We start from the raw sequence: 27,860 nt of genomic DNA on the forward strand, positions 1-27,860 counted from the left end.
GGTGTAATTGTAGATTAGTCTATTCAATAACTAGAACATGTTTTTAGAAGTTTAGCTTTCAGTATGAAATAGATGCATAGATTAAGAACATTCAACTTTGTTTAGACATGTTTTACGATATTCAAAAATATTTACCAAGTTTGTCCAATTTTCTTATACAGCAGAAATTGTTACAACCAGCCAAAATTTATTTGTCAAACATAGATAGCTTTGAATTTAGAGAAGAAGAGCTTACCTCTAACTCTAGCTCTGTGAGCCCATGACCAACTCTGCGGTTGCAGTGGAAATTCCTGGGAAATAAACTAAGAGGAGATACGATCTTTACTTTGCTGTCACAGGGCTGTAAAAATGAAGAATTTGAAGAATGAAGTAGGTCAGAGGATGCAATTCTTGAGTATTCCAGCATTATTTATTTGATCAGAGTAAAATACACTTCCCATCACTACAAACTGAGCACAACTACAGTTGTCTACACATTCATATTTTTGACGTGCCAACATTTTGCATTCTACATGAAATATTTGGTTTAAACAAAATCTTAAAAATTCTCTATTTTGTTTCCCATCTTCTCTCCTTTTCTCTCCCATCCTCCAAAGATGTTTTATATTAACTGCTATGAGATTTATTTCCCGGTCACGTAATAGGGAGGACAGCAGGGAACAACACAAGATTTACCATGCCTAGGGGATGAATGGCAAACCCAACTTTGGCTAATGTCATTGAGAACAACTTGGAAGCGTGAGCAGAGATACCTCATGAAGTGGCAGTGAATCTACATTTCCATTTATCAGAAGCAAACATGGAAGGTTACATACATGATGAAGTATTGGAAGTTAAAGACTTAAGACACAAAATCACTAATTTAAAAGAACATGCAACATGAGTATCAACTTGCTATGTAGTGTACATGTAAATGACCCAAATATTCACCTCTAGCATCCTGAATCTCTCTCTTCTTACTACAGCTGTTATTTGTACAGCCACTGAATGTAGATTAGTAAATACTGACATCACAATGTTGACACATGCAGGGAGGGGGAGATAAAGCAACAGTTCTTCCTTCCACCTTTTCCAAAGTCTCAGGATTAGGGGAGGTAATAAGTTTTGGAAAGAAACTGAAATGCAACCTGGAGGAGAGTTGGACAAGCCACATTTTCCACTCATGGGAAAGAAGCGGACCATTCTGCTACTTTCCCAAAGACAGAGGGACTCCTTAAAGGGTACCTGAAAAATGAGCGCGATCCTCCCGGACTGTTTTCTTCTATCAAGTACTGCATCATCGGTAAGCACTGAATCCTACCTTTCTTAATTATACTAGCCAATGACTTCCTTTTTCTCGTTCTTTATTCTAAGACTTCCCAAAATTTGTAATATCAAATCCAGACTTTAGTTTATTTGGAAAGTGGTTTCAGCACCTGGAAGATGAGCTGGCTCTGGGGCTCTGGAAAATCATATTCCTTTATCCTTGTCCCAGAGAAAAGTAGGTAGGAGGTAGAAGGTTTGCTTTTGTGGCTCTGGATGGTGGAGAAAGGTAAAAGGAAAATGAGAATAATGGGAGGGAAGAAGACAGGTTAAATCTGCAAGGATAGATCAAAGGTAAAAATAAGGCGGAAAAACCCATTGGTACTGCCCTTTTTCTTTATACAGTTTGTTTTTTTATAGAAAAATTAGGGTTCTACATTTACACATAGCCTGAGAAAATGAATTACAGGATAGTGTTAGGCTCACATGGGTAAGTAAAAAATCTACAGAAAAATCTAGTTTCAACTGACATGGCTGAACACTGAAAAACTGCCAAGAAGTTACCCCCAAAAGATACAGAGAATGTATAGACAGGGACAAGTCAAAGCTCTTCCTGTTATACCCTCTCCCTACTCTGTTACAGGGCTGAGCAGAGTTGGTGGTAGATGATCATAATTCAAGCAACTATTGCTTTTTCTTCTATGGCTTTGGCTGAAATGTATATGCTGATTGATTATTATTTGATTAGTACATATCCAGATATATTCAGATTTTGACATTTAATACACAGCAAAGGAGGCTGCATCAGACACATGACACTCTGTGACATCCATTTCATTCACACCCCCCCCACCCCCACAGTCAGACTGAAAACTCACAAGAAGGTGTCTGTGGTGAAGAACATTACAAAGGTTATAAATCTTTATCTTAATAGGGCCCTGAGAGTTTATCCCCCTATGCTTAGGTGAAAAAGGCAATGAACAAGATGCTCTCGTTCTTTAAGTGCTTTGTGCAACAACGTCCGTGTCGATGCCGAAATCTTTTTTTGGAGGAATCTTTTGGACGGAGGCAAAAGTCTTCCTCCAGAGTTCCAGTCTCAGTAGCTGCGATTCCAGCGGTGGTGACGCTCCAGTTACCCTACGGTGATCACACGTGTGCTGACATACCTCTTGTGCCCACGTTCCTCCTTGGGGTCAGTCCTGCAGACCTGCATCAAAATGCTTTCAGAGAGTCTGTGGACTTTGGGGAGGTGTCATCTGGGTGAAATGCTGGGGCTGGGGCAGGAGCCCGAATTCCTTGGTGACTGCAAAGGGATGGCGGAGGACGTGGGGGATCTCTTGGGGCTACACAGGTCCCCATTGTGCAGTTTCCACAGAAGCTCCTCGTTTTCCATAGAGAGTCTCTTGTTGACTTTCGACTCCTTCTCCAGCGACTCTTGCAGAACAGCCTGCTCCGTGGAAAGTTGCCTTGAAGAAAAAGGCCAGAAACCATGAGATCTATGTAAAAAAAAAAAAAACTTGAAAAATTTTTCTTAGCGTTTGAAACTTTAAAGTCCAAAATTATTCCTTTGGGATAAAACAGAATCCTGCACAAGGTCACAGGTATTTGGCTGGCTAAGAAGCCCAAATACAGGCCGGGCGTGGTGGCTCAAGCTCATAATCCTGGCACCTTCGGAGGCCAAGGTGGGTGGATAACTTGAGGCCAGGAGTTCAAGACCAACTTGGGCAACATGGCAAAACTCTGTCTCTATTAAAAATACAAAAATTAGCCAAGCATGGTGACATGTGCCTGTAGTCCCAGCTACTCAGGAGGCTGAGGTGGGAGGACTGCTTGAGCCTAGGAGGTGGAGGCTGCAGTAAGCTAAGATCGCACCACTGTACTCCAGCCTGGGCAAAAGGGTGAGACCTCATCTCAAAAAAATATATAATAATAACTGTACTTTTTGGGCAATTTCATAGTAGGCTGAGTGCCACTTCTGCAAATATTCGACATGTTTTATGACTATCTTATGTTGCGGGCTGTTTTCTATTTGGTTTTGTGTTGCTCTTTGTCTGAAAGCATTCTCAGAGGCAGCCAGAGGCCGTGGGAGCAGGCTTGCTGGCCTGGGTCTCAGTGTACAGTTTAGGCCGCTTTGGTGAAAGCATGAACTACTACAATCATATTTTCCACAGAGAAATCAATGCCCTTTTAACCATCTGCTTCCTTCATATTTCCAGGAGGTGCAGGGGTAGAGCGTGTCCAGAAAGTACACTGGATGTGCAAGGGAGCGGGGAGCTCGGGAGAAATAGCACTTTTTATTTTTACCTTGAAATTGCCATGTGCTTGTCCATCCGAGCTTTTAATTCTTCATTCTCCTGCTGGAATCGCTTCAATTTGTCAACCAATGCTGTGTTGTTGTCCACCTTGGCATAAACAAGAATTCCAACATTTATACAATATTAAAAAAAAACCCCTCATTTCTTAAGGCACCTCACAACACAAGCACACTTTGGAGATTTAATTAAGGAAAATGCAATTCCATATTAAAATATTTATACACTAACATACTGAAAAAGATTTTAAAACAGCAAAACAGAGCAGCTGGGTATTTTTAAAACATGTATGCCAGGACACTTAAATATTGATATGAGTGGGTAACAGATTTGTTCCAGGTCATGTGGTTTTGGAATTCTCTAAGAATTGGTGCCTCTTTCTGTTTCAATGTGAAATAAACCCTGCAAACACACTGCCCACACTTATCAAAGCTTATATATCTTTTTATGGTGAATTTTGCTGAAAAAAAAAAAAAAGATCCCCACATCTGATGAAAACTCACAGGCCAGCAATTCACAGTCCCTGGCAACGTTTACTATGGACTTGAACTCAGTTTCATGGTAATTTTTCAGCATTTGCCTCTGAGTGGCCATACAAAGCTTCAATTCGATAGAGCTCTTAGAGCATCCCATCAAAGAAGTAACATGCCACGAGTCTCCTCAGGTCAGCTGAAGATAGGTCTGTTCTCTTGCTGGCCTGTGCAGGCTGAACTTTCAAGGCAAACAAACTGATCAGCGGAGAGATGAAAGGATAAGATGCCTGAGGACATTTAATCACTTAACATGATGAAGACCTGATTCCATCCCCCACTCACTTTCTCAAGGTAAGGCTTTATGAAGAGGCAATATTATAGCTCCATCAGGATTAAGTCTAAGTCCTTGTCCTTGTAGCAGGACTAACGCGCTTTGAGTATGTTGCTTAGTTTGGAACCCGATTGTTCTTAAGACATCCTGTTATCCAGAAGCAGCTCAGGACAAGCTGTTCAGGTTAAATCACTTTCCAGAAAAGGAGACTACGTTCAGTAATTATGAAGGATTCCGAGATAAAACAATGTGGGAAAAAACCTGGAATTTGAGATCGGGAGGTATTGTCCTTTAAATATTATCTCATCCTAGGGAAACTAGTCCTGATAATGTCACAGAGCTGATTATGGGCAGTGCCGGTTTCATGGGAAAGCTGTCTTTCTTAGAAAACTTCCTGTGCTTCTAAGTCTCTTAATTTCATCAGAGGCCTGTAATTTACAAATATGAAGGGAACAGTGGGTCTCCCTATCAACTCATTCTTCCACACATACACAATGCAAGGCTGAAGGATATTATCAGGATACCTCTGGGGCATGGCAAGAAACAAATAGTAGATCATCAAAAATGTGTTGGTAAGTTTACAGCAAAGTCTGATTTATTGCACATGATTTTTTGAAAGTTTTGATGCATGAATGACATATGGAGCAGTCCTATTAACAGGATCATCTGAGTCATCCCTGACTACCAGATTAGAAGATACCAGACTCAGTGGAACAGGACGACCTGGTATGTATACTAGGTTGGCCCGTTAACAACCATGAGTTCCTTTCCTTCCTTTACAAAAATTTCCTGATAATTCAAAATGCTGGTATATCCACACAGGGGCTTGGCCGTTATCTCCCTCAACAGAAGTCATAGTCTCCAGAAGAAAACCAAACGCCAAACCAACACAAACCAAGCAGCAGAGAGGTCCCCCATGTCCCCTACTGTCCAGGGCTGGTTTGGGTTTGAATGAGGCACTTGTAGAAGCCTGAGTCACTCATCACTGTGGGGAGAAGACGCCAGTAGCATGCGGCAGCTGGACAGTCAACAGCAAGGCACCGCGAGGGCGGGGATCACTTAAGCTGCCTCGCCAAACTCTGCCAACTTGGTTAGAGTCCTGGCTGGCAGCAGCTGTATTTCAGGGCCGGGCCAAGACTGACGCTGAACACTGAACATGCCACTCACGCTAACATCGTTCTCTCTTCTAGACACTGCAAAGTGAATGTTATTCATATTTTTGCTAACACCTGCTACTTGTCCAAATGGATTAATCTTATTATAGCACAATTTTTTTTTGAGATGGAGTCTTGCTATGTCGCCCAGGCTGGAATGCACTGGTGCCATCTCACCTCAATGGAACCTCCACCTTCCCAGTACTTGGGATTACAGGCACCCACCACCACACCCGGCTAAGTTTTATATTTTTAGTAGAGACAGGGTTTCACCATGTTGGCCAGGCTGGTCTCGAACTCCTGACCTCAAGTGACCCACCCATCTCAACCTCCCTAAACTGCTGGCATTAGAGGATGAGCCACTGTGCCCAGCCCACGATTCTTTTATCACATGCTAATTCACAAGAAGCAAGATGAAGAATTTTGATAAATAGTATTGCTATTCATTTCTATTAAATTCATTTCTATTAAATGTATCCAACTGTTTTGGATCTAAGAAACCTGTCCAGGGTGTGTGGTATATTAAAGTACTGATTTTACATAGATATTTAAACATTTTTCTTATGCAGGTGAAGATCCAAAATACCACTGAAATACAAGCCTGATTTGTTTATAGTTTTTCCAAGGACTGAGTGCTGTTTTACATGTTCCTTGAAAAAGAAAACATTCTAGGAGGCAGCAATGAATAAATATGGAACAAACTTGGAAAGAAAATGTAAACTTTATCTTTTGTATAATTTCTAAATATCTTTAGGAGCAGTTAACCCAACTCCACAGTTCTAAAATGCAGGGCTCAATTTCACACATATTACCCCATTTGTAAGATCCTCATTCATTCTGAAGGAAACATACCAGTTTCTCCATTTTCATTAACTTGATGTCCTGTTGATGCAGTTTCTCATTCTTGATCTCTAACACAGCTTTCAGGCTTTCTAACTCCTGTTCTAGATACATGATCTGAGGATTTTTCTGGAAAGGACACAGCAAGATACTGCTCTTATTCCACATAGTTCAGATTCTTAACAGAAAGAATCTTTGATTAGATTGAGACATTAGACAAGTAGCAAGCGACAGATGTTCATCATCTTAGAGCAATTTCAAAGAAAGAGGTGAAAAACAAGAGCACCTTAATGTCAAAGACTGGTCCTAATATTGAAAGCAAACATTTCACTTATTTATCAGTAACTTAATATGCAAAAATGTGAGTTGCATAAAACATGTTATTGTATGAAGAGAAAAACTTTGCTTACATACAAAACAGAATCTTGGCTGGAGATGAGGCAATCTGTGAGTCAGTTATTGGCATTTTCTGGGAGAACAGGGAACAACAGTTCTCTCCTACCAAACAAACTGATCAGGAAAGAAAAAGCAGTGCATTATACGGCTCTCTGGAAAACAACAGGGATAATAATGTCCTGAGTCTTTGGATTTTTGTTATGATGGGGCTACGCTGACTGGGCCATACTTCTAGGGCAGACATAATACTATCATTTTATATTGTGACACCCCAGTACCTACACGGCATGGAGTACATAGCCTATTAAAATTTCTCTCCAAAAATTACAAGTTTGCCAGGCATAGTGGCATATGCCTACAGTCCCAGCTACTCAGGAGGCTGAGGCGGGAGGATCAACTGAGCCAGGAGGTCAAGGATGCAGTGAACTGTGAATGCACCACTGCATTCTAGCCTGGTGGCAGAACAAGATCCTGTCTCAAAAACACAAAACTCTCCAAAATAAATGCTACATCAGGGGAGGCGTCCTCTGAGAGCACACCATCAGTGTGGATTTCCCACCACCGCCCACCCACTCCTTGCTTTATTCGGAAATTCAACTAAACCATCCAAAATTTATGCTACAGAAGAACAGCATAAGGTCCACTGATCAGATATGTTTAATGAAGGAACGTCTTAGGTAAGAGTCGGTGGTGTGGCTCATCAAGCTTATCTTCCGGGGCAGTGGTTTCTGCTCTGGACCAATCCTTAGGGAGAATCCAGGAAGGGGCCTCGGGGATTACTTAATCCAAACCCCCTGCTTCACACAGAAAGAGGAAACGTGTTCCACGGGATAAGCGACCTACTCAGGAAAGATCAGGAAAGCTTCCAGAGCTGGAAAGGGTCAGGGCAGGGACTAATACATCTTTAATTCTAGGTTCTTTAGATAGTTCCCTGAGGCTAGGAGAGGTATACGGGTGTATGGTGGGAGGTGGGGTGGGGTGGGATGAGGAGAGGTTGGTTAATTCATACAAACATACAGTTAGACAGAAGGAATAGGTTCTAGTGTTCAATAACATAGTAGGGTGACTATAGTTAACAATAATATATTGTGTACTTCAAAATAGCTACAAGAGAAGATATGAAATGTTCCAAACACAAAGAAATGATAATGATGACGGATACCCTAAATACCCTGACTTGGGCATTACACAGTCTATGATTGTCTCAACACATCACACGTACCCCATAAATACATGCAAATACTAAGTATCAATTTTTAAATTTCATGCATTTTATACAGTGTTACCCTTGTACGCAGGATTTTTTTTTTTCCCTTGAAAATAGCGAATCCTACCTTGTTTTTGTTAGAGGGAAATGGCATAACTTACCGTCAGTTTTAAAATTAGAGCATTTACAAGACTTGTACCCTCTGCATTTTCTCCTCCTCCTCTGCCAGCCCATCCCTTTCTCCCGGACTACAGTCAGACGCACTCTTTTTCCGCAGCCTCAGCATGCTTACGTGACAGAAGCGGTTGGATGCTTCTGTGTTCCTCACTCTGACTCTGCCTTAGCTTTTCAAAAGCGGCTGCAGTAGAAGAATCCCCTTTGTGTACCGGAAGCTCTTTCAAACCTGTTTCCTGAGCCATCAATAAGGTTTATACCCTGCATATCCCTGCATGTAAGTCTAGATTTCTTTTGAAATCACTGACTCTTCCTAAGAATCTTCTACAATAAATAGCTTTGAAGTTTCTTTGAATATAAGCTCATCTAATGTTATCAAATAGCTAGAGGGTCTCCCAATGAGATTATTTGCAGAAGGTCTCACTGAGAGATCCACACATGTACTTTCTGGAGCTGGCCAGAGATTTGAAGTGGAGAAAAGCTTTGCTTCTGCAGTCCCAGAGTATAAACATGGAATGAAAACAGTGGTACTAAAGGCAGAAGCAGCAAGGAAACAAATTTTTTTCAAAAAGACAAAGGTTGGGGGAAGGCTGGGGAGAAAGGACAAATGTGCCACAAGAAATTTCAGCTTCCAAGAGATTTGTACTTTTCAGAATTGACATTTATCCATACGGCGAAATATTATTCATCCATAAAAAGAAATGAAATACTAACATAGGCTAAACCACGGATGAACCTTGGAAACTTTATACTAAACGACGCCAGTCTTAAAAGGACCACATGTTGTACAATCAACCTTTTCTATTCATTCCTCAGAATAAGTAAATCCATAGAGATAGAAAGTAGACTGGGGATAGCCTGGTGCTGGGGAATTTGGGGGAAATGGGGAGTGAATGCTAATGGGTCCAGGGTTCCTTTTGGGGGTGATAAAAATGTTCTAGAAAGAGGTACTGGTGACCAATGGACAACTTTATGAATATACTAAAAGCCACTGAATTTTACATGTTAAAAGAGTGAACTTTTCCTGGGCAACATGGTAAAATCCCATCTCTACTAAAAATACAAAAATTAGCTGGCCATGGTGATGCGTGCCTGTAATCCCAGCTACTCGGGAGGGTGAGGCAGGAGACTCGCTTGAACCCAGGAGGTGGACGTTGCAGTGAGCCGAGATCACGCCACTACACTCCAGCCTGAGTGACAGAGTGAGACTCCATCTCAAAAAAAAAAAAGAAAGAGTGAACTTTGTAGTTTGTTTTATCTCAATACAGTGATTTTTTTTTAAAATAAAGTCTTCACATAAAACTCTAATCCTAATTGGTAGTTTCCTTCTTTTTAGCTTAGACCACCAGAAACATCCTGGACTTCATCTGGATGTCAGATTTTAGGATGGTAAAACAAGACGCCAGTAAGCAAAGCAGTTGTTTTACACACCTTAGAAAGCACATTGCCAGACATGAGAAGGATTCCCAACCTGTGTTATTTCTCTGGCTGCTGAGTACTTGAATGACTCTAAAAGGCAACTGAGAAGAAAAATTCCATACTGATAAAGGAGCACACACAACTTACCAAATTTGCTTTTTCTCTTGCTCTTCTTTTTTGTTCTTCTGATTTCAATTTTTCATTTAAAGCATCATTTTCACTCTTCAGATCATTGATTTGCTTCTAAAACACAATGAAATGTGGAACTTAAGTTAACAAGAAGACCCCAGAAACTCCATACGTACACAGAAACATTAAAACCAAACAAAATCAAAAATGATATATTTTTTTTGTGGGGGATACTGGGATATTGACATTCACCCACCTCTAGCGATTCCTGCTTCTCAGAAAGTAAATCTTCAAGCGATTTCTTTTCTATTTCATGGCCTTTCTTAATTTCTGGGAAAATAAACGGATATTTTTGAGGCAATAACATTCTATGATATCAATGCACTCTAAAACAGTTAAAGCACATAGATGTAGGGGTTGATGATGAAGCCGTATGACGTTACTTTACATCTATAGTATGCTTTTATGTAAATTGGCCATCTGTTCTCAAAATGGCCTTGAGAGGTGGTTAGGGTAGACATTCCCATTTTATGACTGAGAGCCCTGAGGCCCACTGAAGCCCACCATGGCCCACAGAGGCCATGCGACCTTAGGACAACACTGAGTGCCATTTCAGGGCAGGCTCTCATAAATGCCACTCCAGACTCCTGGTCTGGAAACCCTGTGCTCTTTTCAATTTGCTCTTCAGAACCTAAACGTAAGTCTAAAATTATACTCATTTCTAGCAGGAAGGAAGAAAAACAATGTTCACTACAAGTCTGCCTGGAGCCAGTCACTTTTACACATTATCACCTCTGCCTGACTTTGGGCAACTCTATTTTTGTGGTGAGAAAGTCCTTGCTGAAGGTCACACAGCCGGTTCTTAGCACTCATCCACGCTGCTCTGTAAGATGCAACTGGTTTAGTAGAAAGACTGTGAGCGACACTGCCGATTCTGTTCTGAAAGCAAAGGCTTACACCCTCCCACTGATGACAGATGAAAAATAGAAAAGACTATTTTTCTATTCAATAAGTGGCATCGACATTTCACAGCAACACTGCTGTGCAGGAGCACTTGGGGTGGATGCTTTACTGTGGATTACAAGATAGAAACTTGTACTTGCCACTTCCCAGGGACCTAAGCTGGCAACCACCACCCCCAAAATGGCCTTTACAATCTTCCAAAGCCCGTCCTATTTAACACAAGGCTGGCATTTGTAACTATTATTTGCATCCTTAGTGGGAAAAGGCATCTGTTAACAATAAACAACGCAAAAAGGAACCAAGAACACCCCAGCCTGAAGGCCACAGGGCATTCGCTGAAGCAGAAAGTTATGAATCATTTCCATCTTAAAACATATCATGCGGTTCCTTCAGATTTTATTCTGTTTAAAGAGGAAAAAAAGCATCCTTGCCTGAAAGGGAGGCTTCATAGGCCTTCTTTAGCAATTCAACTTTCTCTGAGTGGCTAGCTTCAATTTCCAACTTAGAGGTTTCATGGGCAGCATTTAAGTTGTCAAACTGTAAGCAACAAACAAAACCGTGGTTTAACAGTAAAACCAAATGTCCTAAGTTGAATACACAAAGCAACCACATTAGGAGACGTCACAGCTTCACAGGTAAGCGTGGGCTCTAGTTTAAAGGCTCCCCAACACATACAAAGGTCAGGGCAGTGGTTCACACTTGTAACCTCAGCACTCTGGGAGGCAGAGGTGGAGGATCACTTGGAGCCCAGCAGTTCAAGTCCAGCCTGGGCAATGTCGCAAGACTCTGTCCCCACATGCACACAAAGGAAGAATGCATAAAGAGCAATGCAACTGGGATTCACCGCTCAACTCTCCTCTGTCTCCTTCCCTACCCTCAGGAACATAGACACAGAGGCTCTCCAGGGTGACAGATGGAAATGGCTGCATCAGTCACAAGGAATGACCAGGAACGAAGATATGTTTCACAGTGACAGGGCCACATGCTCTGCGCCTGTCACTTGACCACTCAGGCCCTAGCAGGTGCCTGGCCTGGAGTAGGCACTCTGTAGATGTTTACTAAATGAAAAACTGAGTTAAAAAGGGAGCTACAAAATTAAAAAGGTTTGATATTTTATTCAGTGAAAAAAAAAATGGGATATTTAAACAAATGCCACTTAAAAAAAAAAAAAAAAAAAGCAAAACAATAGTTTGGCAACACACCACCAGGATGTTTACAAGGGATTATTTCTGGGTAGAAAGAAAGGGTTGTTTTTTCAACTTTATCTTTTCCTCCTTCTTTTCTTCCCTTCTTTCACTTAACATAATACATTCCTTTGGTCGTAAGAAAACTATTCAATTAAAAAGATATTGTTTCCAAGGCAAGTGGATCACCTGAGGTTGGGAGTTCGAGACCAGCCTGGCCAACGTGGTGAAACCCCGTCTCTACTAAAAATACAAAAATTAGCTGGGCATGGTGATGCGTGCCTATAGTCCCAGCTACTCAGGAGGTTGAGGAAGGAGAATCACTTGAACCCAGGAGGCAGAGGCTGCAGTGAGCCAAGATCAAGCCACTGTACTCCAGCCTCCAGCCTGGCAGACAGAGTGGGACTCTGTCTTAAATAAACAACAACAACATGCTTTTTATACCTATTAGACTAAAAAAGAGAAGCTCATCAAGATGTGAAGAGCAAGCAGGATTCAAGTAAGCAGCAGAGGCCTCAGACAAGCTCTGGCTGCAAAAGCACAGACCTGCTCTTGCAATTGCATTTTGTACTTCTCTGCTTCTTCAATGTAAGTGTCCCGAAGCTTTTCATACTCCCTGGTGTAAAACTCTTTAAGCCGATTCTCTCGTTCTGTTTTTTCAGCCTGGTGCTGCTGGACGAATGCTTCATACGCTGTTTGTAACTCATTCCTGGCTTTTTCTAATTTCTCACAGGTGGTTGAAGCAGTGACTGAAAACAGAAGAGAAAGAAGAGGGAAGAGGTCATTTTATTTGTGAAATGTCCTATATTCATTACAGTCACACACAGCTGTGATGACACCTGAAGCATAAACCCACAATGTCTTGGGTCTCTGGTGACCATGTCTTCAAATATAACAGTATGGAAGTGAACTGTAAAAAGGAACACGAGGGCAGGGCGCAGTGGCTCACACCTGTAATCCCAGCACTTTGGGAGGCCGAGGTTGGGGAATCACCTGAGGTCAGGAGTTCAAGACCGGCCTGGTCAACATGGTGAAACCCTGTCTCTCTTAAAAATACAAAAATTAGCCGGGCATGGTAGCAGGTGCCTGTAATCCCAGCTAGTCGGGAGGGTGAGGCAGGAGAATTGCTTGAACCCGGGAGGCGGAGGTTGCAGTGAGCCAAGATCACGCCACTGCACTATAGCCGGGGTGACAGACTGAGACTCCATCTCAAAAACAAACAAACAAACAAACAAACCCCCCCCCCCACACACACATTCAAAAAACTGACTCCCAAGCAGTAAGAGAAGTACTTCAGAAGACCCAGGTTTCTAAGAGAAGATCCCCTCTCATGTGGTGACCAGTCCATGCAGTGGTCAAGAAAAGAGCCTTGGCCAGGCCGAGACATTTCTTAGGACAAGCGACTCCTCCCTCTCCCAGCCAGCCAGTGTGGTAGAAGCTCACACAAGAGCAGGAAAGACGAGGGGTAAGAAACAAGTGGACCGGCCGGGCGCAGTGGCTCACGCCTGTAATCCCAGCACTTTGGGAGGCCAAGGCGGGTGGATCATGAGGTCAGGAGATCGAGACCACGGTGAAACCCTGTCTCTACTAAAAATACAAAAAATTAGCCGGGTGTGGTGGTGGGCGCCTGTAGTCCCAGCTACTCGGGAAGTTGAGGCAGGAGAATGGCGTGAACCCAGGAGGCGGAGCTTGCAGTGAGCCAAGATTGCGCCACTGCACTCCAGCCTGGGCGACAGAGTGAGATTCTGTCAAAAAAAAAAAAAAAGAAAGAAAAGAAACAAGTGGACCTTAAACTTGTAGTTAATTTGAGTTGATTATAATTTGTTATTTCAAAACTAATAAAAATAAAATATTAGCCTCTATTAAACGCAAATCACCAGAGCACAAATATCTTAGGGAAAAAAAAACACATCTTAAAAGCACCCACATAGGCCAGGCATGGTGGTTTGTGCTATAATTCAAGTATTTTAAGAAGCTGATGCAGGAGAATCATTTGCACCTAGGAGTTCATGACCAGCCTGGACAACATAGGGAAACCCATCTCTTAAAATTAAAAAAAAAAAAAAATTATCCAGGCATGATGGTGTGGGCCTGTAGTCCCTGCTACTGAGGAGGCTGAGGTGGGAGGATCACTTGAGCTCAGGAGATTGAGGCTGCAACTGTCGGGCAACAGAGCAAAACCCCATCTCAAAAAAAAAAAAAAGCAATATAAAATGAAAGGTTAAAAAAATTTATATATGTATACATAGGTACATATGTGCACGTATATATGCATACATATGTATGCATGCATATATGTATATATCTATGTGTACATGTGTATACATATATGTACATATATGTATGCATATATACATGCATATACATATATAATACATATATACACATATATACACTATATATATAGACACACACACACACACACACACACACACACACACACACAGACTCTTGCTGTATTGCCCAGGCTGAAGTGCAATGACACAATCTTGGCCCACTGCAACCTCCAACTCCCAGGTTCAAGTGATTCTCCTGCCTCAGCCTCCTCAGTAGCTGGGATTACGGCACATGCCACCACGACCAGCTAATTTTTGTATTTTAGTAGACACATGGTTTTACCATGTTGGTCAGGCTGTTCTCTAACTCCTGACCTCGTGATCTGCCTGCCTCGGCCTCCCAGTTAATATATTTTAAAAGGGCAAAGTAATCTGATACACATAATTGAAAATCAGAACATCTTAGCTCTTCCCTACAACTACCAAAAATAGAATGACTAACAATATAATACATGGCAGAACACAACCAAAGATATATGTACACACACTACAATAAATCCTAGAAAATCTTGAATTCCTTAGGAAGCCTGACTTTGGACATTCCCAGTCTTCCGTCACCGATGTGTAAATACGGGCAGACAGGGTACTACTGTAACTGTCAGGGATACACATGCTGTCCACATCCCCAGAGTACCCGTGGATTAATACGACAGGGTTGCTGGCAAATCTGTTAAATTAACCCTTACTTCTCTTTGGAAAGGAATAACATATCAGGAGTTGAAGGAAGAAGATTATTTTAGGGCACAGAAAAGGACAATTTAGATCAATAATTATTTGACCTAAGGAACGTGAAAATGGCAGGTTCTTAGGAAAATTTCTTACAATGGTGTCGACTTGTTATCTCAGGAACCTGCCATGTGGTGGTAGAAATACCCAAGTCACTTGCCCCCAGTCAGTATTCTGTCAGAGGAAAAGGAGGCCACATTAAAATAATGGCAGGAATAGTGTCTGCCAAAGAGAACCCTTAAAAATTAAATCCATCTACAAATGTTTATTGAAGGGCAAAGATTTAACATTAAAAAAAAAATCCCCAAAACACAAACTATTTCTCGTTGCCTGGCACAGAATGGGGCTCTTTATCTTGTGTAACCCTCACAGAGGACCTTCCTAAACATATAAATAAGGAAACCGCCACAGAGAGGTTAAATCATCTGCCCAGGGGCACAGAGCTGGCAAGCGCGAGAGGACGGGTTTCGGTGAGCAGTCTGAATTCTGATTCTGCCTGCACCCAAAGCCCGTGCCCCTTCTTTTCTACCAAGCTGTTTCTTGTGCTGGGGCTGGCAAGGCGCATGACGGGGCCTCTACTGGAAGAGACAACAGACAGAGGAGAAGTGGCGGGACCAGGCCAGACCTTGGGGCCCAGGGAGTGGCACTCAGGATAGTTTACGTCCAGTCAGGGTGGACCAAAGGTTTGGTCAGATTTTTAAAACAATTAAAAAATAAATAAATAAAAACTGTGATGAGGGCTGGGCACGGTGGCTCACGCCTGTAACCCCAGCACTTTGGAAGGCCGAAGCGCGTAGATTATGAGGTCAAAAAATCCAGACCATCCTGGCCAACATGGTGAAACCCCATCTCTACTAAAAATACAAAATTAGCTGCGCGTGGTGGTGTGTGCCTGTAGTCCCAGCTACTCAGCAGGCTGAGTGAGGCAGGAGAATCGCTTGAACCCGGGAGGCAGAGGTTACAGTGAGCCAAGATCGCACCACCGCACTCCAGCCTGGCGACAGGGAAAGACTTCATCTCAAAAACAAAAACAAAAAAAACAGTGATGAAGTAGATACCAAATTAACCATTTTGATTATTTTTAGGTGTATGATTCAGTGGCATTAAATACACTTACATCGTTGTGTAAGCTTTGCCATCATCCATTCTCCAGAACGTTTCCCCCCAACCTGAAACTCCGTACCAATTAAACAGTAACAACCCATCCCCTCCCCTTCCCCAAGGCCCTGGCAGTGACCATTTTACTTTCTTTCTCTATGAATCTGACCATTGAGTACCTCATATACCTGGACTCAAATAGTACTTGTCCTGTTGTGACTGTTTATTTCATTTAGCGTATGTCCTCAAGGCTCATCCAAGCTGTGGGATGTGTCACAATTTCCTTCCTTTTGAAGGCTCAATATTATTCCATTGTTGGCCGGGCGCAGTGGCTCACGCCTGTAATCCCAGCATTTTGGGAGGCCAAGGCAAGCAGATCGCTTGAGTTCAGGAGTTCGAGACCAGCCTGGCCAACATGGTGAAACCCCATCTCTAGTAAAAATACAAAAATTAGCGGGGCATGATGGCGCACGTCTGTAGTCCCAGCTACTCGGGAGGCTGAGGCAGGAGAATCGCTTGAACCCAAGCGGTGGAGGTTGCAGTGAGCCAAGATAACGCCACTGCACTCCAGCCTGGGTGACAGAGCAAGACTCCGTGTCAAATAATAATAATGATAATATTCCATTGCACGTACAGATGACATTTGTGTATCCACTTACCATCCACGGACACTTGGGTTGCCTCCACCTTTGGCTACTGTGAATAATGCTGCTATGAACACCGGGGGACAAATACATGCCCGAGTCCCTGCTTTCAATTCTTTGGCGTATATACCCAGAAGGAATTGCTGACTCTTATGGCAATTCTATTATTAATTATTTGAAGGACTATGGTACTCTTTTCCATAGTGGTTGAACCATTCTACATTCCCATCAGCAGTACTACACACAAGGGTTCCAATTTCTCCACATGCTCACCAGAACCTATTTGATTTTTTCAAATATATGTAACAGCCATCCTAATGAGTACATCACTGTGGTTATGATTTGGTCAGTAGATTTTCAAATTAAGCCATATGATAGAAATAAAATTGAGGCATCAAGGGTGAAAATCCTATCCCAGCATGAGCAATGATGGGAGACAGAACGGTGAGCCTTGGTGATTAAGAAACTCACAAAGCAGAGAAGATAGAACCCAAAAAGACAGACGGAGGCCAGATTACAGGGGCCATCGCACGGAACTCAAGCCTTTGGGACTGAACATTAAAAGTTTCTTTTTTCCTTTAAAAGAATTTAGTGAAAGATAGTGATGGTCTTGACTGCTGGAGAACATTCTCTTCACATTCACTTTTCCTTCTATTACACTAGTAAACACAGAAGAAAAAAAGACTCAAGAAGTCCAATGTTAGTCAAACGAGTAAACACTGCATTAGCTTCTGCCAAGTAACTTTCCGACTCTGAAGGCTCCTCGTGTGAATCTCGTATTAGAACTTTCTATGAAAACTACAACAGAAACATACTTTGCAAGCCGTTGGTGAAGGCATCAAATAGCTTCTAGTCAGAGAAATTCTAGTTTCACGCAGCCTTTTCACTTGCTTCTCTTAAAATTTCAGGTATTTCCAAAGTTAAAAAATAAAAAAGCAGGAACAAGATCTGAACCCATCTGGAAGCTCATATCTGGGACAGAAACATCTAAGTGAACTCAGGGACTCAGCAATAAACAAGAGACTGCCTTCAAGCCCTGGGCTAGAAGAGCTTCGAAGCTGACGTTAATAGCAGACTACCCTGGCTGATTTTAACACATCTGTTTATGATAAAAATACTGTCGGTTTGAATATGTAATTGTGGCACATCAGCCTTTAAAACCAAATAGGATACACAGAAGTCCTTTCCTATTAGCCATGGGACAGGGCTGTTTCCCTCTATTCACCAAAAAAAAAGGCAGCTCTGATGTTTTGTTGGCCACCCTAAGTGAGGTGAAGGGAGGACACATGGGAAGAAACGGGAAAGAGAAAGGGAGAAAATGGGTCAGATGGGGGAAGAGGAGGTTCACTGCTGTTATTGTAATAGTCCAAAGCAGCAGGCCCAGCCCCAGACAGTGACATCAGCCTGCAGCTGTGCACAGACCTTTGCTCTGTTTACTGGCCCGGTGTGCTGCTGGGGAACAGCTGGGCTGCAATAATCGCTCACACTAATGGCTTTCGTTTGAACGAACTGGCCTGGGCTGTGAAGGAAACATTTATTTGGCATAAAGACTCATGAAGTATTTTTTAAAGGATGCACATGTAAACGCTGTATTAAAGGTTCTCAGAGTGCTCCTCGGCAGCTGTGACATAAACGTGTGTGTGTGGCAGTGGGGGGCGTGCATAACCCCGATTTTAGGCCATGGACTTTCCTGTGCACTGACTACAGCTTAGGAGAGATTTATGGTGCCACCTGTGTGTGCTCTCACTCCTATCCTCAGTCTAGTCTCTTCTTGCTTATTCTCCAGAATTCCACTCACTTTCAATTAATCAGACACCCAACAAAGCCAAAACCAAACATAAAATTGTTTCGAATTTGCAACAAGCAAGCATGGACATGCGAATGTTTCAAAGAAGGTATTAGACAAACACAAAGTCAAAGTAGTCTTTTTGTCCCTATTTTTTTTTTTTTTTTTTGAGATAGAGTCTCGCACTGTCACCTGGGCTAGAATGCAGTGGCACGATCTCGGCTCACTGCAACCTCCACGTCCCGGGTTCATGCGATTCTCTTGCCACAGCCTCCCGAGTAGCTGGGACTACAGGTGCACACCACCACACTTGGCTAATTTTTTGTTTTTTAGTAGAGATGGGGTTTCACTATGTGGGTCAGACTGGTCTCGAACTTCTGACCTCATGATCCGCCCACCTCAGCGTCCCAAAGTGCTGGAATTACAGGTGTGAGCCACTGTGCCTGGCCTCTGTTGTTTTAATCATTCCATTAGTCTATTTTTTAAAAAAGCACATATATGATTAGGAACACCAACAGACCACCATCTGTAGGAGAACTGCTGGGCAACTTTTGTATACATGTTTGTAAGCCATGAAAGCTATCTCCAGCAATCTAGCTTAAAAGAGGAAATACAGTTCTCAGGATTTAAGGAAAAAGAGAAAAAAAAAAGAAAAAAAGAAAAAGGAAGAAAGGAGGAAGGGAGGGAAGGGGAGGAAGGAGAAGGAGGAAAGGAAGGCAGACTCATGTACAAAAACATCTCTAAAGTGTAAGGCCACATTGAGATTAGAAGTCAGTATTTTCACTCTGCAATGAATCACCCAAGAAGAATTCTAGGCCAGTGACCCTCCCTGACAGTTTAAATCATGGATATCTCAGCAAGAAAAAAAAAAAAAATCGTAATCAGTGAAATGCTTTAAGTTTTGCTTTTCAAGTAATTATCAAGATGATATGTGGAAAATGCCCAGTGCCACAGTCAAACATAATCTCTGGAAAACAGAGCTGGAGTCCTCCCAGGTCCTTCATTACTTAGCCCTGCGGAACTGGAGTGGAGCCATTACTTAATTAGTCCTCATGGCTTTTTCTCAGAGGGGAAGGTCAGACTTTTATTATTTCCATCTCACAGAGACTCATTTCCCTTTGTTGATTGATAAATGTACTGTTTACAGAGAAAAGCATTACACAGCCATGGCCCGACATTGTTAATATTCTTTTGAAATGATACAGTGCTTTCCTAGTTTTTATATCTGAGTAGCATGGTTCATTATGAGACGACCAAAAATATTTTAATGCTCAAGAACATAAATAAATGTCCTAGTAGGATAGAGCCAAAATTACTTGGGTTCAAGTCTCAGTCACACCACTCAGCTGCTACATCACTTGAGCAAATTGCTTAAACTTTCTAAGCCTACTTTTTGTTTTGTTTTGTTTTGTTTTTTGAGACAGAGGCTTCCTCTATCACCCAGGCTGGAGTGTAGTGGCACAATCTCAGCTCACTGCAACCTCGGCCTCTCAGGTTTAAGCGATTCTCCTGCCTCAGCCCCCTGAGTAGCTGGGATTACAGGCATGCACCACCATACCCGGCTAATTTTTGTATTTTTAGTGGAGACAGGGTTTCACTACGTTGGCCAGGCTGGTCTCGAACTCCTGACCTCAAATGATCTGCCTGCCTCGGCCTCCCAAAGTGCTGGAATTACAGGCATGAGCCACCGCACCTGGCCTAAGCCTACATTTCTTCATTTTTAAAGTGGAGACATTATTAGTCCCTTCTCTAGAAGATGAAATAGCACAGGTGAAGCACTCACCCCAGTGCCTGACCACAGTAACTTTGCAGATAAATTGTATAACTGTTACAGCTTGCAAGAGTCCATTGATTCCAGTGTGTTTGAAGACTCCTGGAAGACAGGCTTAGGGTTCCATAACAGAAATATAACAGTTAAAAAGCAGCATTGCTGGCCTCGTATTCAAATTTGATGCATATGAACACACAGACATAGCTATTATGGTGGAGTGTACACTCACTTCAAGTCTTTCCCTTCCGCTACTATTGTTCTTGACATTATACGCAATAGAATTTTCCTAATTTGGAGGAGATTTTATGTAAATCAGAACTAAAATATAAAAAAGAAAAGTGCCAGGCAAATTTTCATAGCGCCACATAAGAGAATACCATAGAAAGAAGAGACGAACAGGAAAAAGAGATGATTCCATTCCCAAACTGCACACATACTCCTTTCCCAGACGCTCTGGCCAGCCTGCTGTGGGTGGCGACTCTCCCCCACCCCACCCCGAAATCCCCCTCTCTGCACCATCTAGGATGGAGAAGAGCAGCCTGCCTCCAGCTCTGCCTGCAGTGGGCCCCTCACTCTCTCTTGGCCGCCTGGGAAACCGGCCTCCTCCTCTCAGTTCTGGGCTCCTTCACTTCTTTCTTCAACAGTACATACCCATTACACTTCTCAGGGTAAACAGAACTTTCACTTCTCTTGTGCCCCACCCCCAGAACCAGGAGGGGACACTACCTTCTACTGTAGGAGTGTGATGATGTCATAACATTCTACTAAGGGAAATCCGAGGAAATCCGATCCCGACACACGTCCATGGCAAGCGACTATGTAGGTGACTCCCTTAAGCCAAGGTCTGATCTGGTTTGAAACTGGAGGTAGTAATATCACTGAACAAGTAACCAAGAAGTCGTTTTTAAACATCAAATTGATGCTTTGTGGACAGGCAGTGGCCTAAAGAAGAAAAAAAAGGTGGGACCTAGACTATCCCACAAATAGGCATGTCCAGTTTCCTGGGCCTCCGTGTCCTGATATGGAAGGTAGGAACAAATACCACCTGTTCTGCCACCAGTATAGATTGGTGATAGTAAAGTGAAACAGAGTTACTCTTATGCTTTGTAGAAAGTCTTCCCAGCCTGTGGAATAATCCCCTACTCACACAGTGCCAGGGTTTGCCTCTCTAAAGATACTTTGTCAAATGACCAAGAAATTTTGCAGACAAGTGGTAGACCAGGTTCTTTTTCTACATTTCCAAATTATCTCCAAATGCCTTTCTGATTACTCCTGGGCATTAACTCAACAAATCACTAAGAGCTCATTTCAAAGTCTTCCATAAATCATAAATTATTAGGAACTTGCTTTTTACAAAAGGCCTGCGCAATCAAATCAATCCTCCCATAAGTGCCACTTCACCTTTAAAACTCAGTTCATACTTTACAAGGCGCTCTCACATCTGTTTCATTTAATGTAACAATGCTCTGAACAAATAAAATAGGTATTATCAGACATCTCATTTTACCAAAGAAGAATGGAAATAACAGAGCTGGATCTACAACTCCAGCCTCTTTGTTGTTGTTGTTGTGTTTTAAGTAGATATGGGGTTTCACCATGTTGGCAAGGCTGGTCTCAAACTCCGGGCATCAAGCGATCTGTCCACCTCAGCCTCCCAAAGCGCTGGAATTACTGGCTTGAGCCACTATGCCCGGCCCTAGAACTCCAGCCTCTTTGAGAGCCTAACCACAGAACACCCAACGGGATCTGACTGGCTATTTTTCCCAGCCTGAGATGTAGAAGACAAAGTTAATTCACACGTACCATGGATGCCTCAGGGTAGTAGGGCTTAATTCTCTTGTGGAAGCACTGCTGAAAAGATTCCAAGATAAGGCAGGTAAAAAAATGACCTTTCCCCCCCTATACTGGGTAGTGCTGACAAAGTGTGACTCACAGGTGGGAAGACAATTCCACCCAGCCAGCCTGTCTTCCATCTCCATCTTGGTGCCTAGGTACCAGCTGGGCCTCCCCTAAGCTTCTAGCCTCTCCCTGCCAGTGTTCCTCCTCCCACCCCTGAAGAGAAGCCTGCAAAGGCCATTTGCTGTTTTTCAGCTCATTCACTGGCCAGCATGCTGCAGAACAGATGCTTTTTTTTTTTTTTTTTTAATCACAACAGCAAACACTCCATGTACAAACGAAAACATTTAGGAATAAAAGTGGGTTGGAGGCGAGAGCACAGCTGAATATCTGACAATATGTTCTAAGATTCAGGCCTGAGAAAAAGTGAGGCTGACTTTAAAGGAATCCTGTTTCAATCAAGAGTTTCAATGTAAAAAAAAAAAAAAAAAAAGGATGATTTTAAGTCAGGGACTATTCATTCTGCCTCTTCTCCTCACTGACGGATCATTTTTAGAGCACAAGGGTCAAAAAGGCTGCTAAAAGTCCTTGGCATGTGTAAAATTTAAAAGCTTATTTATAAGAATGGACTCAATTCACTCAGAGTTACTTCATATTATTCTTACTATGCTTGAAATATGTATGTATTTTTTTTACATAAAAGAAACAACTTCTAGACAGCTAGAGCAGTGTCAAAGGGTAGTCCTGGGGCACCTACATGGGAACCACCTGGATGATCATTAAAAGTGCAGATTCCTCCTCAATTTCCATTAAGGGAAAGGTTTTGCTTTATTTTTCTTTGCAGGTAGCCAAAGCCGTACTCAGATATTGCTAATAAGGAAGAAAAACTGGTCTCCTGTTAACCTGAGGACACTAGGGCCAGAGGTCAGGAAGAGGGATCACCTTCCCCATCAACACCACATCTTTTTAGAAGTGCTGCCTCTCCTTCTGTAATTGGGAAGCACCTATTACTACTCCTTAAAGCCCAAAGAGGGGTTAGTAGGATGATGCATATAGAAGACGTTGGGGTTTAAAAAAAACAAAGTGCAGATTCCTGGACTTCATCCCCAGCCAACTAAGTCAGAAGCAATGGGCATGAGAACTGAGGATCTGCATTTCAACCAGGTCTGTTTTCGTACGCAATAAAGTTTGAGAACCACTATTCTACACAATAAGGTATTAAATTAGGAAAATCCCAAGTTGAGAGACTGGAGTTAGGACAAGGAACAGGACAAGGAGGAACAGTCAGTGGGTTTCAAACACAGGTACCACTGGTAAAACTGCAAATCTGCAGGTGAAAGAACATGGCCTTTTACTTATAAATACAGCCAACCAAAGTCCAAATGGAGGGCAGATGTGGATAGGAAGAGAATGAGCTAAGTCTGAGGTGGCTATCAACTCAGTCTTCAAACAAGTCAGGGAGATAAACAGCCCTGTTTTGGTGTACAGTTGGTTTTCAGTATATTAATAGATTTTTCATTAAAGCCTACTTCAAGAAAAATCACTTCTGGAATTTTACAACTCAAAAGTGACTTACCTGTAAAGAGTTTAAAAATTATTTTAAATACATAGCCTTGTTAAACCAAAATTGCAGATAAAAACGGAACAGTGAATGAATCAACACATTCCATATGGCGTGAGGCAATGTGAAGTTCATAGACACTGGGTTAAGTGTTGATTAGGCAATGTGTATACTACTTTTGGTAATGCACTGTTTTTTGCAAGTTACTTTCCTCAGTAAGATACATTTTAACAATATTTCTTAAACTCTTGATTAGAAGAAAAATATTCCAAAAGTAGCTATCAATGCAAACTAGCGTTTATTTCAAATAGTTTTCCAATCTTTTAAATCATTTCATCAAACTTTCCCTGTGGTGACTACCAGAAGATTGGTGGTCTAGCCATCTTGGGTTCTTATGCAAGCTCTTTGCTTTCCAGCTTCCCTTGGGAAGTTACTTAACCTCTGAGCCACAGTTTATTTTTTATAAATACAATGCAGAGAAGTAGACTGAGAGCTGAACATTGTTTGTTAGGGATGAGTAGGCACCAAACACACGATGTTGTTATACCTAGCTCATAATTTTCATGCACAAAAATCAACTGGTCTTTTTACACTATTATAGGAAGGGCAGGCATTTTTAGTGAATTAAGGATTAAAATCTTGTTTCACAAAATAGAAATAATCAGGACTAATGTATAAAAAGATGAGAGTTAGCTGTTAATTGTGATGGCTCAAAAATAATTTTGAAATACAAAATAATCTTTTCTTCATTAATTTAGATCAAGCTTGTCCAACTCACAGCCTGCATGTGGCCCAGGACAGCCTTGAATGCGGCCCAACACAAATTTGTAAACTTTCTTAGAACATTATGAGATGTGTGAATTTTTTTCTTTTCGTCATCAGCTATTTGCTAGTGTTAGTGCATTTTATGTGTGGCACTAGACAATTCTTCTTCCAACGTGGCCCGGGGAAGCCAAAAGATTGGACACCCCTGATTTAGATGAAAAGTCTGATTCCAAGGATTAACATTAATGAAAAGCAAAAAGAACTCTAAAGATCATAATCATGGCCCTCTATTGCACCAGCTGTTATTCAACATGACTCTGGAAAGAATCTTATCCTAGAGGCAAAATGTCTGCTGCAGATGTAGACCGTTTTAAATTTAACTGTAATCTATTTCAAAGGCTGACACTTTCAAAATGATCTGATTAACTGGGATTGTCGGACATAATATAAAATGTATCCAAGAGAGTTACAGCTCTCCTTTATGACTATGCATTCCTAAAGGACAATTATCTTTTCTTTTCAAGATGTGGATTTCATTTTTTAATTATTCTGACTCTGCTTTAAACTTTTATTTTAGGTTCAGGGGCACATGTGCAGGTTTGTTATTTGGGTCAACTTGAATCACAGGGGCTTGTTGTACAGAATATTTCATCACCCAGGTACTAAGCCCAGTACCCGATAGTTATTTTTTCTGCTCCTCTCCCTCCTCCCGCCCTCCACCCTCAGGCAGGCCCCAGTGTCTGTTGTTACCCTCTTTGTGTCCATATGTGTTTGTCATAGAAATGTTAAACGGTTTATAGAAAAACATTTGTGCATAAAAAACACTGAGTATTAGCATATTTTAAGAAGAAAACTACCTTTCCCTAGCTACCATTGTTGGTAATAAAATCATTCATTGATTGAAGTCTAAGCACCTGCTAAGTGCAAAGCACAAGGTGGGAGAACTACAAAAATTAAGGAGCTATTGGCCTTGCCCTTGAAGAGTTCCTAATTCTAGATGGCAAGAAGAGGTCTACAAACAAATCACTGTAAGAACAAAATCTTAAATGTGTACAAGGTGCCTTGAAAAGCACACTAGAAGGCACAGTTAACTGACTTGAAAGACTTGGGTGAAATTCAACTGAAGATATTTTAGCTAAGACTTAAAAACTGAGTAAAAGAGAAGGAGCATGAGGGGTCCACGACGGGAGGGGAGTGGAAAGAGCAGAGTGCACTCCAGGCAGAGAGGATACCGTGCAAAAATGTGGACAAGAGGTGCAAATGAACCCATGGCCGGGGCCTGGGAGGGGAAAGGAGGTCTGAATAAAGGGGAAAGAGTGCCTAGACGTGAATTTGGACTGGAAGATTTCAATCAGTCAAATCATAAATGGTGTGCTTAGTATGTCTGGATTTTTTCCCTCAAGGCCAAAATGGAGTCTTTTGTGTTTGTTAAAAATGTCCAGTAGAGGCCAGGCGTGGTGGCTCAAGCCTGTAATCCCAACACTTTGGGAGGCCGAGGCAGGTGGATCACCTGAGGTCAGGAGTTCGAGATCGGCCTGGCCAACATGGTGAAACCTCGTCTCTACTAAAATACAAAAATTAGCCAGCCGTGGTGGTGCGCACCTGTATTCCCAGCTACTCGGGAGGCTGAGGCAGGACAGTCACATGAATCCAGGAGGTGGAGGTTGCAGTGACCCAAGATCATGCCACTGCACTCCAGCATGGGTGACAGGGTAGAAAACTCCTTCTAAAAAACAAAAAAACAAAATGTCCAGTAGAGACACATGTCAGCTTGACTCTAAGTACAGATCCTGGCCGCAAGTGGAGTTGGGGGCACAGGCCTGGAGGCAAGGTGACCCATTGGGTAGCTGTTGCAGTATCTTCCAGGTGAGAAACTGTGGGACTTAAAACAGCAGCAGCCAGAATGCTGAGCAGGGATGGATCCAAGTGGCATTTAGGACACAGACTGACATGCACGTGGAGGATGGGGGAACAGGAGTATGATTTCAGTTGTTAGCTTGGGTGGTAAGTGAATCATATCGCCCCTGCCAAAGCTGAGGAACAGGGGTGAATGAGGAGACGCTGCATGACGCTCAGGAAGGAAGGGGCTGGACCATCAGGAAGGTGTGATTATACTGGACTGGCTCACCTGGGGGCAGCCCCTCACTGGGAAGCATCTGCAGCTTGGGAAGGAGAGAACTAGAAAAATAAATCTGTGTCATTGTTGTACAGGTAGTAGCGGAAACCATGGGAATGGATGAGAAAACAGCTGGCAATGAAACCCTTGCTATACACTATGACACTATTTAAGGGGTAAGTGAACGTATGGGACAGCCACTTGATAGACTTTCCCCCAGCCCATTAAAGGTGATCATAATGAAGACTATGAGGCAATGTGGAAAAGTGCTTGACCTATCCAGTGAAAAAGATCACAGCAGACATTTGACCAGGTGCCATGGCTCACATCTGTAATCGCAGCACTTTGGGAGGCCGAGACGGGCGGATCACTTGAGTCAAGTGTTAGAGAACAGCCTGACCAATATGGTGAATCCCTGTCTCTACTAAAAATACAAAAATTAGCCCAGCATGGTGGTATGCACCTATAATCCCAGCTATTCGGGAGGCTGAGGCAGGACAACTGCTTGAACCCGGAAGGCAGAGGTCGCAGTGAGCCGAGATAGTGCCAGTGCACTCCAGCCTGGCAACAGAGCAAGACCCTGTCTTAAAAAAAAAAAAAAAAAAAAAAAAAAAGATTGGAGCAGACATTTAACATACACAAATCTCAAAAGTATTATGAAACAAGCCAGAGACAAAAAACAGCATACTATATCTTTCCATTTAAATGAGAATCTAGTTCAGACAAAACCTTTGATAATAAAGGTTAAATCAGTGTTTGCTTCTAGGGGGAGGGGTGTTCCACTGTGAAATGGCATGAGGGAATTTACTGGATTGACAGAAATAGTCTATGCTTGATAAGGATGTAGGTTTTAGGAGTATATGTCTGTCAAACTGATGGAATAATTAGCATTCCACTGTATGAAAATTACACCTTAATTTAAAAAATCATAGTATGAAGCTGTATATATTCATACAAACTAAGAAAAGGGAATATGCAAATAAAGTTATGTCAGGGCAGTGGAGCTGCCGGCTGTTTTCTTTTCACTTAAAAATCTTAATTTTCATACACTGTTCTAAAAAAATAAAAAACTTTAAAACTTAAAATACCCAAAAATATTTATCAAGTACCCGAGAAAACAGAAAGCATATTATATTATTTTTCCATAGGAAACAGAAAAGAATCCCTACAATTATGGACTTTATACCTGAAGGTAACAAGAAAACACGAGACAGTAAAGACATCAACGTAGAGTATCAAACAATCACTGGACCAAAGGGACACTTTTAAGAGTTTCTGCAGAAGCAAAGAACCAGTGCTTCCATGAAGGGAGTGTGGCTCAGACAGTGGAAACACGCAGGCTGCTTTGGACACTGCCACAGTGACACTGAGGGGACAACGGGAAAGTCAGTGGATGC

The 27,860-nt window shown here is 42.2% G+C and overlaps 1 protein-coding gene across 15 annotated transcripts in view; it reads right to left on the minus strand.

Annotated features, from left to right (window-relative positions):
- Positions 1-382: 382 nt before the first annotated feature.
- MTUS1 (microtubule associated scaffold protein 1) overlaps positions 383-27,860 on the minus strand; it is a 158,356-nt gene continuing 130,878 nt past the window's right edge. For 10 of the 15 annotated variants that reach the window (XM_054657222.2, XM_024345009.3, XM_024345012.3 and 7 more), the window contains 7 exons: positions 12,371-12,573; positions 11,072-11,177; positions 9,934-10,007; positions 9,696-9,791; positions 6,365-6,481; positions 3,547-3,644; positions 383-2,708 (listed from right to left, as the gene is read on the minus strand). In XM_054657222.2, coding sequence (XP_054513197.2) covers positions 2,495-2,708; positions 3,547-3,644; positions 6,365-6,481; positions 9,696-9,791; positions 9,934-10,007; positions 11,072-11,177; positions 12,371-12,573 — 908 coding nt within the window. In that variant the 3' untranslated portion in view covers positions 383-2,494. Of the gene's footprint in view, positions 2,739-3,546; positions 3,645-6,364; positions 6,482-9,695; positions 9,792-9,933; positions 10,008-11,071; positions 11,178-12,370; positions 12,574-27,860 lie in introns of all 15 variants that reach the window. The other 5 variants (XM_054657224.2, XM_024345008.3, XM_024345006.3 and 2 more) reach the window with 1 other exon arrangement.

This window comes from Pan troglodytes, chromosome 7 (genome assembly GCF_028858775.2).
Source record: "Pan troglodytes isolate AG18354 chromosome 7, NHGRI_mPanTro3-v2.0_pri, whole genome shotgun sequence".
NCBI lineage: Eukaryota > Metazoa > Chordata > Mammalia > Primates > Hominidae > Pan > Pan troglodytes.